The 17081-nt window shown below is 39.0% G+C and overlaps 1 protein-coding gene and 1 non-coding gene across 4 annotated transcripts in view; both read left to right on the top strand.

The window, feature by feature from the left end:
* Positions 1-1459: 1459 nt before the first annotated feature.
* TRNAR-CCU (transfer RNA arginine (anticodon CCU)) lies at positions 1460-1532 on the top strand. Its single transcript has one exon. It is a non-coding gene; the product is annotated as a tRNA-Arg (tRNA).
* Positions 1533-2335: 803 nt separating this feature from the next.
* Positions 2336-17081, top strand: part of LOC139319263 (putative RNA-binding protein Luc7-like 2) — a 54147-nt gene continuing 39401 nt past the window's right edge. Inside the window, exons 1-2 of one of the 3 annotated variants that reach the window (XM_070947048.1) lie at positions 2336-2483; positions 3557-3675. In XM_070947048.1, the coding sequence (XP_070803149.1) occupies positions 2346-2483; positions 3557-3675 (257 nt within the window). In that variant the 5' untranslated portion in view covers positions 2336-2345. Of the gene's footprint in view, positions 2484-3556; positions 3676-8596; positions 8984-17081 lie in introns of those variants that run through there. The other 2 variants (XM_070947045.1, XM_070947046.1) reach the window with 2 other exon arrangements.

Here is a 17081-nt window from a genome sequence, read left to right on the forward strand (position 1 = left end):
TATCAGTTAACTTCTTAACCAACTCGTGCAGAAGCTGTGAAACACTGAAAAAGTTCTTGCCTTAGCCTAGAAAATAATTTGATTATAAAGTGAAAATAATATAGTTGTTCTATTACTTTTTCCAGATATTTTTCAATACATTGCACTCTGGGAGCATCCTGCTTTCTGTTCATGTTGGTTGCTAAACGATCCACAGGTCAGTAAGATGTAGGAGATCTGTCAGTTGTCTGCAAGCTCAATTCTGTTAGACCAATTTCTCAGATGGCATCTTCCAGACCAACATTCCCCTGGAGAAAAAAAAACCATCTGTAGGGATGAGAAAGAGGAATTTTGTCAGTTTGCTCTCATGCCACTTTACGTCATTCCCTGCCCCACCACTCTGTCAGGCAGATAATTTTTGAACAAGAAAATTTCAGTCCTTTGAAGGCCTAGCATTTGTGTGCCAAAACCTCTATGTTGATTTACACATTTCACTAAGAATTAAACTTTTGGTTTCAAATCTTGCGCATATATACTCAGGGTCTCCCAGTTCTGCTCTGCCATACATTATGAAGAACAATTGGTGTTGTTTTTTCCAGCTGGAAATGCTGCATTAGAGGAGAAAGAAAGCTAGAGAAGGCACTAATCTTTCATTAAATTTATAAAGAACCATAACTAGTGCACTGTGACTGAAGGACAGTAATGCTTGGCTATAGGATATAGCATAATTTGTATCACTACCTTTTTGCAGTCTTAACTGGAAGAATGAATTTAAACTTCTGGCTCTTATTGTTTTTTTACTCTTTTACTATTTAATAATATGAATTATGGACCAATACATAAATTGGGGGGGGGGGGGAACTATCAGGAAGAGGAAAAATTGATTATAGTCATTTTCTCAATCTAACTCATCTCACAGGGTTATTATGGAGAAAATAGCTGGAATATTAGATATGTTCGCCTATTCAATTAAATATAAAAAGGTGGGATTAATAACTAATAATACATATCGAGTACGCCAAATGTTGAAAACCTGGACAGAAGATAGGCTACACCATGCCTAGGAAAGTGTTGGTGATACCTGAGAAATGTTCAAATGCAGCAAATATAAGGACATTTCTAAAATCCATTTATAAATGAAACAAAGAAATAAACATTCTATTACAATTCATCCTCGAACATCTATTCCTACTTATATGCAAATCGGTACCTGAACAAAATTGACAAGTTAATGTTTTGCTCTAATATCCACTGTCAAAGTAATGCAGGTGGTTTGGTAGAAAGCTTTTGAATCCAGTTTCATACGGGTCTTACTCTTACGGTGTACCGTGCACTGCATAAACATCTATGACTTGATTTCGGAAGTTTAAAGCATTGAGCGCTACTAGCCATGAATATTTAACACGATTGGAGGGGGTGGGACTAATATACGAAAGATTGTGATGTTAACTAGATGATTGGAAGAAGTTGGCTTGTGGTAGCCCCAGTGGCCTAATGGATAAGGCATTGGCCTCCTAAGCCAGGGATTGTGGGTTCGAGTCCCATCTGGGGTGGTTTGTGTATTTTGATCTTATGTCCGTTTTTTTTTTTCCTAGGAAATTGCTGATCCACAAGACAGTAACTAATGCTGGGGCTCAGTAAAAACAATGCTCTGTGAAGACTTCTTTCTTTTAATTAATAGAGCAAGAAAAATATTTTTAAAAAATACATTTTGGCTAATTGGAGCACTGAATATAATTAGCTCAGTATAAAATGTATTTCGTTGGCCGTTTTAAGGGACTAGTCTCCCTATTACAGAATGTCTATCAACAAAATAGTATATATTAATCTTTTGCTGAAATCTCGCTTTTAGGCATGTTAGGAACCACTTACGGCCCCCGCAGATTCAGCTAAAATACGACTTCCAGAGTAGCGGGTCGCGGAAAGCTCTTCTAATGGGCCGACACGAACCCTTTCAAGGACCAAATAAAGCAGGGAATTGCTTTGAAAGAAAAGGCTCAAAGCTTTGCTTGCCTTCCTGCTGCTTTCAAACGGGTCTGAAATCCGTCGATATATTCTAATTATTTCATGCTTTCCATTATATCATTATTCCTGACTAATGGATGAGATGAAGCTCCGATACCTGGACCGATAGCAACTATGTTACAATACATCAGGAACAGAAGATTATCGCGCCTGAGATGCTCGCGTCCCGCTCAAATATTGCGCTTCTAGAAGGATGCTCCGAAACTGAAGGTGAAAATAACACGATCAGGAAAGGCCCGGTTGGTCTCGTAAGCTGCCAGAGCTTTTCTTTTTGATTGGGCGTTGGGTGAAAGAGGGGCTCTCTGATTGGCTGGATATTACATTCCAATAGCGGAAGCAAAATGGCGTCTCTCGGGTCGCCTCTTCGCACTTTCCGTGGTTTATCGAAGGAGCTCCGTTATGCTTTAGGAGGGAGCGATGTCTCTTACCGAAACAAGGCAGCATATCGTTACTTGAAGGAAGCTTTCCGCTGCCATCGGGTATGTATATTCCGGTGCTGATACTCGAAATCTGCCCGAGCTTTGCGTTAATAACGGCTTGCTTCTTTTGTCTTGAAATATGGCGTTTTTCTCTAAGCTTTAGAAGTTCTGTTTTGGGGACTGGCGAAGCTGTGGTGATCCTAAAACTAGGCACCTGGGCTTTTATGCAAATGTTAACTAAAAGGATAATTTTGTACTGATTCATGATACTGTTAGAGCTAAATTATTACAGCGTAGGATAGCAAGTTTTTGTGAAGAGGTTTCAAGCCATTTCATGAAAAGACTTGCTATACGTTCTCTTCTGCTCCCCCACCCCATTGTGTTCGATGTGAATTTCAAGATATTAAACGCATTGCATCGTTTGAACATAATGCAATACAGCGGCCTCTCCAAATTTGGCAACTCTAAAGACTTGTGGACTTCAGCTTCCAGAATCCCCCACCCAGCCTGAAAGCTGCCTGGTTTGGAGACCCGTGCAATACAGAATGGCAGCTGAGGGCCATAGCAAATGGAATGAGGACTGTGCTGTAGGCAGAGGAGTTGCAGTTATGGAGTTCTGACATGTGGAACGTTACATTGCAGGAGTGGAAAAAGCTGCTGAGAAAGGCTTATTTCAGGCAATTTGGAAGGGTTGTTTTTTTTAAACCTTACCTCCCATCTTGGTCACATGAAATTATAATGTCCCAAAGATGCTTTTTCAAGAGGCAACTGTACTTTCTAGTTTTTCTTTGAAGTTGTCTTTGAAAAAACGTCTTCAAAGAAAAACCAGAAAGTCCAGTTGCCTCTTGAAAAAGCACCTTCGGGACAACCATGACCTGGATGACTGAGAATCTCCATAGACATGAAATTATAATGCAGAGCACATGGGGAAAGTCTATGTACAAGGTAAGATTGTGTTATTCCTTAGGATAGGATTATATGAAAAAATGAATAAAAATGTAAGTGAACATTTTGGCAGCTTTACTGGACACACACATATTGCCTCAAGTTACTGTAAGCTAAAAATGTATTTTATCTGAATTGAAAATTAGACTCAAACAATACCGTTTCTTATGTCTTTTCTCTGACTCCAGGTAACCAGTGAAAAACTCTGCAAAGCCCAGCATGACTTACATTTTCAGGCTGCTACTTATCTCTGTCTTTTGCACAGTATCCGGGAACACTTAGTACTACATAAGGAATATCATGGCAAAGGAGAACGATCACTAGACATAATGGCAGGACTTGTAGGATTTAAACTACCACAACAGCCTGGAGGAAAGGGATGGGAACCATAAATGTGGTTTAACTATTTCATAAGAATTTTTGAGCTGTATTTTTTTTCAAAATGGTCTGTTTAAATAAAAATGCGTGTATGCCATACAGACATTTCTAGCTTGATATAGTGTCTATGTTTCATATACAATATAACCGTGATGGCAAACCTATGGCACGCGTGCCACAGGTGGCACGTGGAGCCATATTGGTGGGCACACGAGCATTGCTCAAGCTCAGTTCCAGTGCACATACGTGCGCTGGCAAGCTGATTTTTGGGCATTCTGGTCCCACTGGAAGTCAGCAAATGGGCTGTTTCCGGCCTCCAGAGGGCCTCCGGCGGGGTGAGGAAGTCCGTTTTTGCCCTCCCCAGGCTCCCAAAAAAGCCTCTGCTACCTGGGGAGGGTGAAAAACAGGCCAACTGGGCCCACTGTGCCATCACATGCCAAAAGCATGGGGAACATAGGGGGGGGTCGTGCGCGCATGCGTGGGGGCGAGGCACATTAAATTATGAGTGTGGGCACACATGCACGCGACCCCCCTCCCATGCTCCCCCTGCTTTTGGCACGCAATGGCAAAAAGGTTAGCCATCACTGCAATATAATATATAGCACAGCACTTGTTCTGAATTCTTGGATTCCTTTAGGAAGATAATTTTCCAGGATTGGGACACTACACCACTCATTCAGTAACTGTTCAATCCGTTAAATTCAGCCATTAGAATGTCTCCACAATCATTTGATAGTGATTTGGGCACTCACTACCAGGCTCACAATTACAACATGCAGCATTCCAAAGTCACCATTTGCAACCTTATTTGCTGGCTTCTAACAAGCAATGTCAATGGGAGAGCCAATGATTCACTTAACAATGGCAATTAGGTATGTTGGAATTGCTGTTGCTAAACTACATGATCATATGACATTGCACTTTACAAACCACAGTGCTTAGCAACAGTAATTCCAGTCTCAACGGATGTTATTAACTGAGGTCTATATCTTAATAAGTGCAGTATTTTAACAACAAAAATCTTGCTACGAAATAGTATCACAGAAAAGATCAGAGAACCCCGAACATAGCACCAGGGTTCTCTGATTACCATCTGACTTGCCACATTTTTGTCACCTCAGCTGTATCACCATCTGATTTATTATTGACAATCATTAAGTGCCTTTGCAGATAAAGTATATACCACTTGTCATGCAAAACTAGCTTGAACCACTTAACTTACATTATCCACGGATTGTGGATAATTAATGTTTATGTATAATGAAAAGTACATTATGATTATCTTTAAGAGAATTATCAAAGTCAATTTCATCATGAAATACCTAACCTAGAATTCAAAAGATTTTCTGCAAACCATTTTTATCACATTAATCAATGTAACTGTGTCTATGCAGTACAGGAAAATTTCTAGTATTTAATTTTTCTGTGGAAGAAGAAAAGTTGCTCCTGCAATGATAGGCAACTTGGAACCCACTGAATATAGTCTTTCCAGTTCATTTTATACAGACACTAAACAAATTGTCACTAGTTGGATCATTTCAGAGCTATTTCCTTACCACACTCCTCAATGCCTTCAACAATAGCAAAGCTTCTAACATACTACCTTCAATTCAGGGAGATATTCAAAGATCTATCTGCCTTAAAAATAACCCATGTTAAACTATAGTAGTCATGTAGAACCTTTTTGGCACCGAGTGCTGAAAAGGGAGCACGCACGCTTTGCATGTCTGGGCCGCAACCCGGAAGAGGAGCTGCCAATAGAACATGCACGCACCTGAAAATGAACTTGCGGTTTCTGGTGCATGCGTGCTGGCCAGATTGTCTTCTGGGTTTCTGGCGTACATGTGCTCGCGATGATCAGCTGGCCAGCGCGCATGCTCACGCAGGAAAATGGAAGACCACCTCTTCCAGTTTCCGGCACTGCAGCGCACAAAAAGGCCAGCTGATCGTTGCGCGCACATGCACGCCAGAAACCCGGAAGAGGAAAGGGTGATGCCACACATGCCAGGCGAAATGGCTCCGCGTGCCACAGGTTTGCCATCATGGAACTATAGCATAGTCAAACACCAAGAACTGATCACAAGAAATATTTTGTGACAATTTATATTATGTCAAAACATTTTAGAAAATTTGCCACATTTCAATTCCACAGGAGTTACTGGTTCCAGATTTTGGATGCTTTCTGTAAATTAGTCCAGTTGAGGTACAATACTTTGGTTCAAAAATTGTTGCCCTGTGATGAACTGTTAAAAAATACATATAGTTAAAGGGCAGTGTTTTAGTAGGATACGGACTGGACAACTCATGACTCCTTGGATCATCCTTTCAGTGATATTTTTTTATCATGCCTTCAACAATGACAGAGCTTTTAATGAACTGCTTTACTGGAAAAGTTGTGATACTTTTATACATGTATCTGCCTTGAAAAAAACATGTTGAACTATATAGCATATTCAAACAACAGCATAGGAAATGTTTTACGACATTTTGTATTATGTCATAACTTTTATGATTTTTTTTCATATAATGTTTTATAAAAACTATAAAATCTTAGTTCCATATGAGTCTTGGCACCTGGATTTTGGACGTTAGCCCATTTCAGGTACCTTGGTTCAAAAAGTTGTCCTATGCTGCACTGTTTCACCCTATTACAGGTTAAAGGAATAAGAGTTTTAGTAACATATAGATGGATTTGCAATGCCTTGATTTTCTCATGTTTTAAGGCTGCCTATCCAAACCAAGTTTGCATCGATTACTCTCACACCAATCTCCCTATAATATAATCTTGGTAATTTTTATGTATCATCATGCAAAAGCTACCAGATGTTGACTGCTAGCTAAAATTAATTGTATTTTAACATAACTCCTTCCTATAACTTGTTCTTATGTCTTTTGTTACCCAGTTTTATAGCTACTTTATTTTTCTCACTTTGAAGATAGCTCAATAGGTTTTGATTTTGTTTATAATTCCTCACCTTTCAACTTTACAATCACAGTTTCAATCTGTGTCTTAATAATAGTGAGACATGGTTTGATTTTTTTTATCACAGTTGTAAATCAGTTTGTTTTTATTTCATGCTGTCCAAATATCTAGATACAGTATTGACTATAATTGGACAAATTTGCAAATAAAAAAATCCAGCTCTTACGTTTTCTGAAAGCCTAATACATTATTTACTTCTTTATTAATGTAGATAACTTGTGATTACGGTGTGAGTTTAAATGATTCAGTATTCAATGTAATGCAAATTGTAAATGATATCAGGTCACATATAATGCAACTCAGTTTCTCAGTCAATGTGAAACTAGCACATAAATAATTGAGGCTAACACAGGTACAATGCATTTAGACACTAATTTTGTGTATGCAAAACCGAGAAAAGGATGACTTAGTCCTTGGAAAATAGTTCTGTGGAAGTGAAATGCACTGTCACAGAAAGTGAAAATATCTTTTGAGCTGCAGAGCTCAAAAAGCAAAAAATTATGTTGACCCTAATCTCAACTGAAATATGCAAGTTAGGTGTGGATAAAACACTCTATCAGAATATCAGAATACGTCTATCAGAATATGTATAAAGATTTAAAGAAAAACAGTAGTTCATTCTACTACAATATTTTGAGACAAAAGATTTTTTTGTCAGTGTAAGCTTTTAGAAATTATATTTAGAATTCTTAGTTTTTATTTTGCTTTCTATAATTGTTCTGTGACTTTGCTATACATACAATTGAATTCAATTCTTTTTATCCTTTACTATAACTAATATAAAATGAATGTTTAAATATTTTGCCTCTTCCATCAAGCTGGAATCAGTTACCATATTTTCCACAGAAATGTAACTTTGAATAATGTGAATGATCCCATTTTGTGGGATTCATTCATTAATTGAGATCTACTTGTAGTAATTAATTATAGGCAGTTCTGCTTCTCATTGCCTTTCATACTTCTTCTCTTCCCAGGACCATTGTGTGTGACTGTGTGTCAGGACTACAGTTATTCCTCGACTTTTATGACTACAATTAAGTCCAAAATTTCTGTTGCTAAATGAGACATTTGTTAAATGAGTTTTGTTCCATTTTACCTTTCTTGTCACAGTTGTTAAATGAATCACTGCAGTTATTAACTTAGTAACATGGCTGTTAAGTGAATATGGCTTCCCCATTGACTTTGTTTGTCAGGTCACAAAAGGTGATCACATGATCCTGGGACACTGCAATCATCATAAATATGAGTTAGTTGCCATGCATTTGAACTTTGATCATGTGACCACGTGGCTATTGCAACGGTCATGTGAAAAATGGTCATAAGTCCCTTTTTTCGGTGCTGTTATAACTTTGAACAGTCATTAAATGAACTGTTGTAAGTCGAGAACTATCTGTATGTGCATCTGAAGTGGACTGTGACCTGTGAAAGCTTATTCAATAATCATACAATAAATCTATAGGTTTCTATGGAGAACACAAGATTTTGGAATGCCACGGAATAACAAAATCCAATACCATGGATTTTGGAATAACATTTATCTCTGCTTCTGCTTATATTTTCTCTCTTGATAAATTTAGTAAATAGACCCACAAATAAAGTTATTTAGTATTACCAGAAGAATTTTTTTTACTTCCGACATAAACAAATGAAAGGCTCGCGCTGCGTTGCGATCCAAATGAAAAGAACTACGTCACAAAAAGAGACCACACTGAGCCACCAATCAGCTCCTATGCGAATCTAAAGGAACAACGAACTCGTCAACCCAATCAGCAAAGGCAGAAAGGCCGACGTTCCTGCCTGATTCAGTTTCCAGGTTAGCCAATCAGAAGGAAACTAATAGTAAGTATAGGCGGGAGACAAGCGCACGCGCACGGATGTCCGTTACTTCCAGGCAGCGCGCGTACGCCACTGGAGGCAAGCGTGGAGAGGTCGGGCGCGCGGGGTAGTCGCGGTCGTGAGGTAACGCCGGGCGCGAGGCGGTTTCTGTTCCTTTTCGACAAGAACGGAAGGTGCACGCGCCATTGTAACTACCCCGAGCTCAGCGAGAGGAAAAAAAAAAAAAGAATCCTGCTTCCGCCTTAGGCGGCCTCTGAGAGAAACGACCGCAGCGTCAGGTTCGATTATCTTCTAGGCCGCTGTGGGCGGGGTTTATACGGATTTGGCCGGCCCACTCGGGCCCCGCGCATTTTCAGGATGTCGGCACAGGCTCAGATGCGCGCGATGCTGGACCAACTCATGGGCACCTCCCGTGACGGTAAGAAGTGCTGCTTACTAGTCAAGCTAGGGAAACCTCCCTGAGGCATATTGACGGAAAAACAGAAAGGCCCCGAGTGGTGATTGGCAGGGCTTGTGTCTCGATTTTCTTTTCCTCTCTCCATTAGGGACGGGCCTCAGACAAGGGTGAGGGACTAGAGGCCGGGTTTCGGCACTAAGATAACGGGAAGGTTTGGGTGTACGATTCGTTTCAGGAAACGGGAGAAAGAGTTGTGTATTCGGTAACGGAAGGATTAATATATTTGTTTCCAGGGCATTAGGAGTGTGACAAGGGTAAGCTCATACTATTCTTGCAAAAGGATCTAGTCTTCATTAGCACAGAAATGTGAAATTGTGCCCTTTCTATTGTTCGTCAGCAGACTTGCCTGATTAGAAGAAAGGAAAAAGGCGCTCAGCTTGTTGCTGCTACTGCACACATATTTTGATAATGGAAATCTGACCCAAACCATCATTTCAAGTTAATTCCTATCCCTGATATTAAAATATTTCTGGTGGCTTATTTTAAGCAGTGTGATTTTGTGTGTGTGTGTGTGTGTGTGTGTCACACATACACATTCATTTCTTGACAAATGAATTATTTTTACTTTGTTTACTGAGTTTACTTTGACAAACAGGTATGTGTTGTGATGAGCCATTTATTTTTGAGTGGTATTTAAAACAGTTTCTGCAATAAATATTTTAGTCCCTTTGTGAACACATTATGAAGCAATGTAGTGGAAAAAGGGGAAATGTTGCATAAAATGTATGTATAGAAAATAAGCTTAAAATTTGTTCTGTCTATAGACTAATCTTAAGAAATTTCTCACATATGAATCTGCTTACACAGATTAATGAGTTTTTCCCTTGGGAAATACAGTAATAAACCATTCTTTTTGAATGCATGGTAGATTGTTTTTCTGTTTTGATTTACTATTACATTATGATCATTTTATCTGTGTGATTGCACACTAACACAGATAAAATGATCACAACTTTTGACGTAAGTAAAATACAGTGATCTCCAGCATTGTGTTTTGCTTAGAAGTGTTTTTTAAAATCATTCATAGAAGGGTGCAGTTGGCAAAATAGGAATCTGATTCATTCCCAAGAAAGATATTTTGTAAACGAGAGACAGATGACAGAAGAGTTTTAAAGCTGTGAAATCAAGAGCCATCATGCCATTGACTGAAAGAAGAGGGAAGATGAGAGCTAGGATTCAGACCTTGGAACTTTACATATTCAGAAAGATAGGACTTCTAGATGGTAGTAGATGGAGAATTTCTAGTATGCATAGCTTCCTATTTATATCCTTTTGGAATGTGGAATAATTAATTTATCAGGTAGGAAATCACCTCTGCCTTTTTATTCTTACTGGTTTGGAGCATCTCCTGTATATTAAACAACTGCTACAAATTTTCTTGTACTCCCATTAACTGGATCAGGGTGCCAATGCACACACATAATGAACCATGTAGCCTAACATATGTGATAGAAATTGCCCAAGCAGATGGTTCAAGGTTTGTAACTGCTGCCCTTCCAACACTGAACAGTCACTTTGCTGTCTGATAGGTTTCATGGGAATCTGGGCAACTTTACTACTTGTATTTAGTGTGAGCTGTACATCTCTAAGACCTGGCAATTTTCTCCTGGTCATTCTTGTATACAATCTATAAGAGTGATGACCAAAGGAGATGCAAAATCAGGACCCTCTCTTCTAATACAGAACAACCCAAGATTGTAGAACTTGCAACCAGTGCAGCTGGACACCATCAAAAATCTATCTGCCCAATAAAACTGCTGATACTTTGAGTTCTATGGTTAAATTGTGGAAATTCTGATCATACATGAGTGTTCCATTAAGATGGCAGCATCCAAAGTATCAACACTGTTATATTTAAGGTGAAGGGGTATGTTTTGGGAACGTATGACTCTAAACATTTTTTTGGTAATTTTGTTCCAATCTACAAGGGCTCAGAGGAACTCAATAATGTATCATCATTAAATGTCTCCTTTTGCACTTTTTTTCTTAAAATAGGCCATTTCACTCCATGTATCTGCCTCCACTTCTCTCCCAGTACAGTTTGCTTATTTAATAGTAATTGATTCACATGATACTCTTTGTTTTTGAAAGACTGTATTTCATTTTTGAATATATAGCTTTCCTTGCCCTGTTTTCATCATCCACAGTTGGAGAAACAGGATACATGCCACCTCAGAATAGTATCTTCATTGGTATATGAACTCCCAGCAATTATTTGGTATGATTGAATTAACTATTAATTATTTTGTACATGGTAATTTAAGCCCATATGTGGTTATTTGCTACACTTGCTACTAATGTATCCCATCCCTTCCTCCTCACAAATGCCCTCCTTTTTCTCCAAGAAATATAAACTGTTCAGAGCCTCCTGAAGAATCAGTTGAGTTGTCCAAGGCTTCTACAAATGTCCTCCTAACTGTCATTGCCAGGAAGGTCTCCCAATCAGCTAGAAATCAAATCAGGCTTTCTATCATTTCTCTCTCTCTCTCTCTCTCTCTCTCTCTCTCTCTCTCTCTCTCTCTCTCAAATCAAATATATATATATATATAAATATATATATATTCTCCGGAGACTCAGGGCGGCTTACAATGCGTTAAGCAATAGCCTTCATACTTTTGTATATTTATACAAAGTCAGCTTATTGCCCCCACAAACTGGGTCCTCATTTCACCTACCTTAAAAAGGATGGAAGGCTGAGTCAACCTTGAGCCTTGGAGAGATTCGAACCAGCAGTAAATTGCAGGCAGCTGTGTTAATAACAGGGTGCGTAGACCACTGTACTATCAAGGCTCTATATATGATAATCTGACAATTTAAAGCTGGATGCTAGATTTTACTGAAACATTTCTAGTATTTTTACTTTTCCATTCAGTAGCCCTTTGTTTACAACTTACATGCACTGAACACACTTCTCTCTATCCTATAGACGAGTAGAAGAAAGACTTCCAGATAGAATGTACTTTGCATTTCACAGAAGGATATTGTGAAATATTTGTTGGAAGAAATATCAATATAAGATAAGTTTTTTCCCCTTTCTTTCTCCTTTGATAATTCCATTTGCAGTGTTTCATAAATCAAACCTCCTGACCACCCATTCTGGCTCTGGCATCTGTTAGCAGTTCTGTTTCTGAGATGGAAATGGCTTGCTTGAAAAGAGGGTAGGTTCAGCAGTCCATTTAGCTTTCCACTGTGTGTTGATGTCAAAGTTGTTAGACAGCTGTTGAGCAAGTGCCAGAGAAGGCTTCCTGGATTTAAGCCTGCCAATTGATAGATGAGGAAGATAAGCGTGCACAGGAAGAAGTGGGTTTCTCAAAAATTTGTTGTACTCCTTCACTAAGGCTTCGTACCTTCGTAGACCTGGCAGTGCAATGTGGCTCAAGACGGGGAGCCAGCAAATAGGAATAGATTTTATGCAACCACTTACAATCCTCATTGTATCATTTAGTTTAGCATCGATCTTGCCAGTGTGGCAGCTATTAAGCCAAATAGGGGCGCAGTATTCAGCTGTGGAATAGACTAACCCTAGTGCTGATATTCTGAGAGTAGAGGCTGAGGCTCCCCAACTTGATCCTCTTAGTTTCTGGAGTAAGTTGTTCCTGGTATTGATTTTAGCGGACATGTTCTTTAGGTGTTCTTGTAGGAGAGAGTCTGATCCAAAGTTACTCTGAGGTATTTGGGGTGAGGATCAAAAGGGAGTAAATTGTTATTCAGATAGGCCTTTGGGGTGGCATTGGCGAGTTTGTTGTTGAGATGGAAACAGATGGATGCTGTTTTGCTGACACTGGATATGAGTCTCCAGTCAGCAAATAATTTTTCCAGGGACTTCAGATCCTCAGAGAGGAGGCAGTCCAAAACTTCCAAGTTTTTATCTTGCACTGCTAGGCCCAAGTCATCTGTATATCCAAATTTACATCCCCTTGTAGCTGGCATATCTGAGATACAAAGATTGAACAGTGTAGGTGCCTGTACAGAACCTTGTAGAAGGCAATTGTTGAGTCTTCTTAAATTGCTAACATTGTCCCCCATAATGATCTGAAAGGATCTATCACTGAGGGAAATGGTTTAAGGATTGAAGATGGCAAGACAGGAATCTCTGATTTGCACATCAGAAAAAGCAGTTTTAAAAATCAATGTCAGGAATCTTCAGGGCACTGAAATGAGTAAGCTATATGACTATTGAATCAAAAGGCAGGAGGAAGTGAGCTAGTATTCAAATCTTGGAATTAGCTTTAAAAGTGTAGGATTTCTAGGTAGATGATAAATATCTTCTATATATGATTTTCTAATTCTGTGCAAGAATTCTACTTATATAACTTAGTTAAGTATGTTTGAATACATAGAATGAGGAAGTCATCATGTGAGAATTAGTTCAAGTGTAAGAGTTTTTTATGATTTAGACCGATGATTCTCAACCTTTTCTTCACCACAGGCCCCCTTCAAATACCTTTGGTGGCCACAGCCCATGGCCATTGATCCCCAAAACTTAACTCAAGATTTAAATCATAACATTTCTTCACGGACCCCCCCCCAACATAAAACAACTCTTTAAAATGAAATAGGAGGTTCTGGGAGTCCTTTATTATTGAGTCAGCATTTGAGTAGTTTCAAAGTTCATGTCAAATGAACTTTTTTGGTTTTTACAAAATGTTTTCCTAGTATACAGTACAGTTCTAAGTACACAAGTTAATAGATGACTATTGAAATGTTTGTATACTGTTTAAGAGCCTATATGCACTCTTACTCATTTTATCTTATCTATGTTTATGACAGTACACTGTGTGCACAATTATTAGGCAAGTCGTATTTTGGAGGATTAATTTTATTATTGAACAACTACAGTGCTCTCAGTCAATCCAAAATGTTAATAAACCTCAAGCCTGAATATTTAAGGAAGTAAAAGTGCGGTTTTGGATTTCTTAGACGAATTATTATGAAACTAAATGAAAAATGAAAATTTGCGCATTTCACTCATTTGCATCTGGTAAAGCGAGAATAATAAACAACTCAAAATGTACAAATAAACATTTCTGACATTTCAAAAAAAAAAAATCAGTGACCAATATACCCACCCTTCTTTTCAATAACAGTTATAAGCCTTCCATTCATGGAGTCTTGTCAGTTTCTTGATCTGTTGATGATCAATTTTTTGTGCAGCAGCAACCATAGCCTCCCAGACACTGTTCAGAGAGGTTTACTGTTTTCCTTCACCATAAATCTCCTGTTTCAGATTAAGGTTTGGGAGTTGATTTTGAGTCCATCTTCAACCCGAAAAGGTCCAACTAGCTTATCTTTAATAATACCAGCCCATAACAGTACCACACCTCCACCTTGCTGGTGTCTTGAGTTAAGTGGAGCTCTGTGTCTGTTACTGATCCAGCCACGGGCCCATCCAACTGGTCCGTCAAGAATCACTCTCATCTCATCAGTCCATAAAACCTTTGAAAAATCTGTCTTCGGATATTTCTTGGTCCAGTCTTGCCATTTTAACTTACATATCTTATTCAGTGATGGTCAGGATTCAGCCTTCCTTACCTTGGCCATGTCTCTGAGCACTGAACATCTTGTACTTCTGGGCACTCTAGGTAGGTTGCAGTTCTGGAATATGACAGCACTGGAGGATAATGGGTTCTTGCTAGCTTCATGTTTGATTCTTCTCAAATCTTTGGCAATTAATTTGCATCTTTTCTTCTCACCACGTTTCTTGCAACCCTGTTGTCTATTTGCAATAAAACATTTGATGGTTGTGTGATCACGCCCCAAAATCTTAGCAATTTCAAGAGTGCTGCATCCCTCTGAAAGACTACTATTTTTGACTTTTCAGTCAGTTAAATCTCTTTTTTGGCCCATTTTGTCTGAGGAAAAGAACCTGACGAATAATTATGCACACCTTGATATAGGGTGTTGATCTCCTTAGGCCACACCTTCTCTCAATACACCAGCTGATATGCTTATATCTACTAAGCTGGGTGTCGGCAACTCACGGCTCCAGAGCCACATGTGGCTCTTTGACCCCTCTCCTGCGGCTCCCTGCCGACCCAATCGCACAACCTGCTCTCCGGTTGAGACACTGGCCCGACCTGGTCGTGCAACCTGCTCTCCTCCACAAAAAGGCATGAGCCTCTCTGCAGAGCCGGGCAGCTAAACCGCCCCTGTGTTTTCTCTGCACTGCCCGCAACAGGCTGCTTTTTGCGATTCTGCGTAATTCGCAGACAGCTCAGCACCAGCCACGGTCCCCTTCATGTCAGCTCAGGAAGTAGGGAATGCAGGGAGGGAAGATCTCCGACAGTGTAACACGGCGAGCTACTCACCTGAGTGCGCAGTGGCAGCAACGGGAGGAGGAGCTACCGCCAAACCAGGAGGGTATCCCGCTTGTGCATGGGTGCATGCGCGAGAGAGAAAAGAGGAGAAAGACAGAGATGAGAAAATGATGGAGGGAGAGAATGAGAGAGGGTAAAGAGAGAAACAGAGAGAGAAGGGGAAGAGTGGGAGAAAGAAATGAGAGAGCTGAAGGGAGAATGAAAGAAAGGGAAACAAATGAGAGAGAAGGAGACAGAAGAAGGGAGAGGAAAAATAGAAAAATAGAAATGAGAGGGAGGGAGAGAAAGAAAGAAGAGACAGAAAAGGGGAGAGAAATGAGAATGATGGAGGGAGAGATTGAGAGGAAAAAGAAAATTGAGGGAGGGGAAGAGAAATGAGAGAGCTGGAGGGAGAGAATGAGTGCGGAAAAAGGGAAACAAGAAGGGGAAAAGAAAGAATGAAAACAAATGAGATGGAGAGAAAGAGAGAAATGAGAGCGAGAAAAGAAAAAGAGAAAGAAATGAGAAAATGATAGCGGGAGAGAATGAGAGAGGAAAAAGGGAAATGAGGGAGAAAGAAAGAGAGAGAAAGAGGGAGAGAAAGAGAAGGAACAGAGGGAAATAAATGAGAGAGAAGGGGGAGAGAAAGAAAGAAGGGAGAGGGAGGGAGAGGAAAAACAGAAAAACAGAAATGGGAGAGAGAGAGAGATATCAACTTGTTTCCTACAGAAAACACCAGGAGCCACAAAACATGGGTAAGCGTGGCTGGGAGATCATTAGCAGAATCATATTTTCAGAACAGTCAGAAAATAATCTTTCAAAAACAAAGAAAAAGATTTAAAAGGAGTAAACATACCTGTAGACGTATATTTCCACATATGCAGTTCTAAAGACTAATACAAATATTTATGATTCAATGTTCCTATCCATAATGAGATTTGTTTAAATGAAGGTAATTGGTAGAATACACATTATTTAAAAAAAACACTAGAAAAGGAAGATTAGATATTCCTTCATTGTAGAGTTTTTAAAACATGCTTTCGTTTGTATTTATTTTTAAGCATAGCAATTTCCCAGACTTTCAAGCAATAGTAAATGAAGTGAAATATGTATTTTATCTTTTTATTTTTATCCTTGATTAAAGAAAAGAGAAATTATTTTGTGTTGAAAGGACTGGTTTTTAAATGCAGTATTGGTATGATCAATTACCAAGAGCACTTTTGAGTGATTATTTATTTAATAATATTTAGTTTAGCATAGTTTTGTAATAAAAATATTCAAAGTGGCTAAACAAGTTTTAATATCTGCATAAGTAAATGCCAAGTGTAATCTTCCGACTACACACATAGTCTGATTCTATCTACTTGTTATTCTGTGCACAGTGTTGCATGCACAATTATGCTAACAGAAAAATGTTCTTGTTCATCAGATATAAAAAGTTATCATGTGTGTAATTGGTTATTTATTTTTAAACAATTGATGCTTTTTTCTGTAATATTTTATGTCCTACTGTTTTGAAACATAGCTTCTGTTGAAGTAGGAATTTGAGGGATTTGTATAATTGGTTATGCAAGTAATCATTTAAGTGTAGTTCCAACAAGAATTAAAGGCTATTTGATTGATACACACACACACACACACACACACACACACACGGAAAGAGTCATGTTTCCTTTATCCATGGTAGGGTAACAGTAATCTGGACAGCTATCAGGGAGCTCTGTTGGCGGAGCAGACTAAAGCACTCTTATTAACATCCACTT

This window comes from Pituophis catenifer, unplaced genomic scaffold (genome assembly GCF_029215685.1).
Source record: "Pituophis catenifer annectens isolate HBS135680 unplaced genomic scaffold, rPitCat1.0.hap2 SCAF_7, whole genome shotgun sequence".
NCBI lineage: Eukaryota > Metazoa > Chordata > Lepidosauria > Squamata > Colubridae > Pituophis > Pituophis catenifer.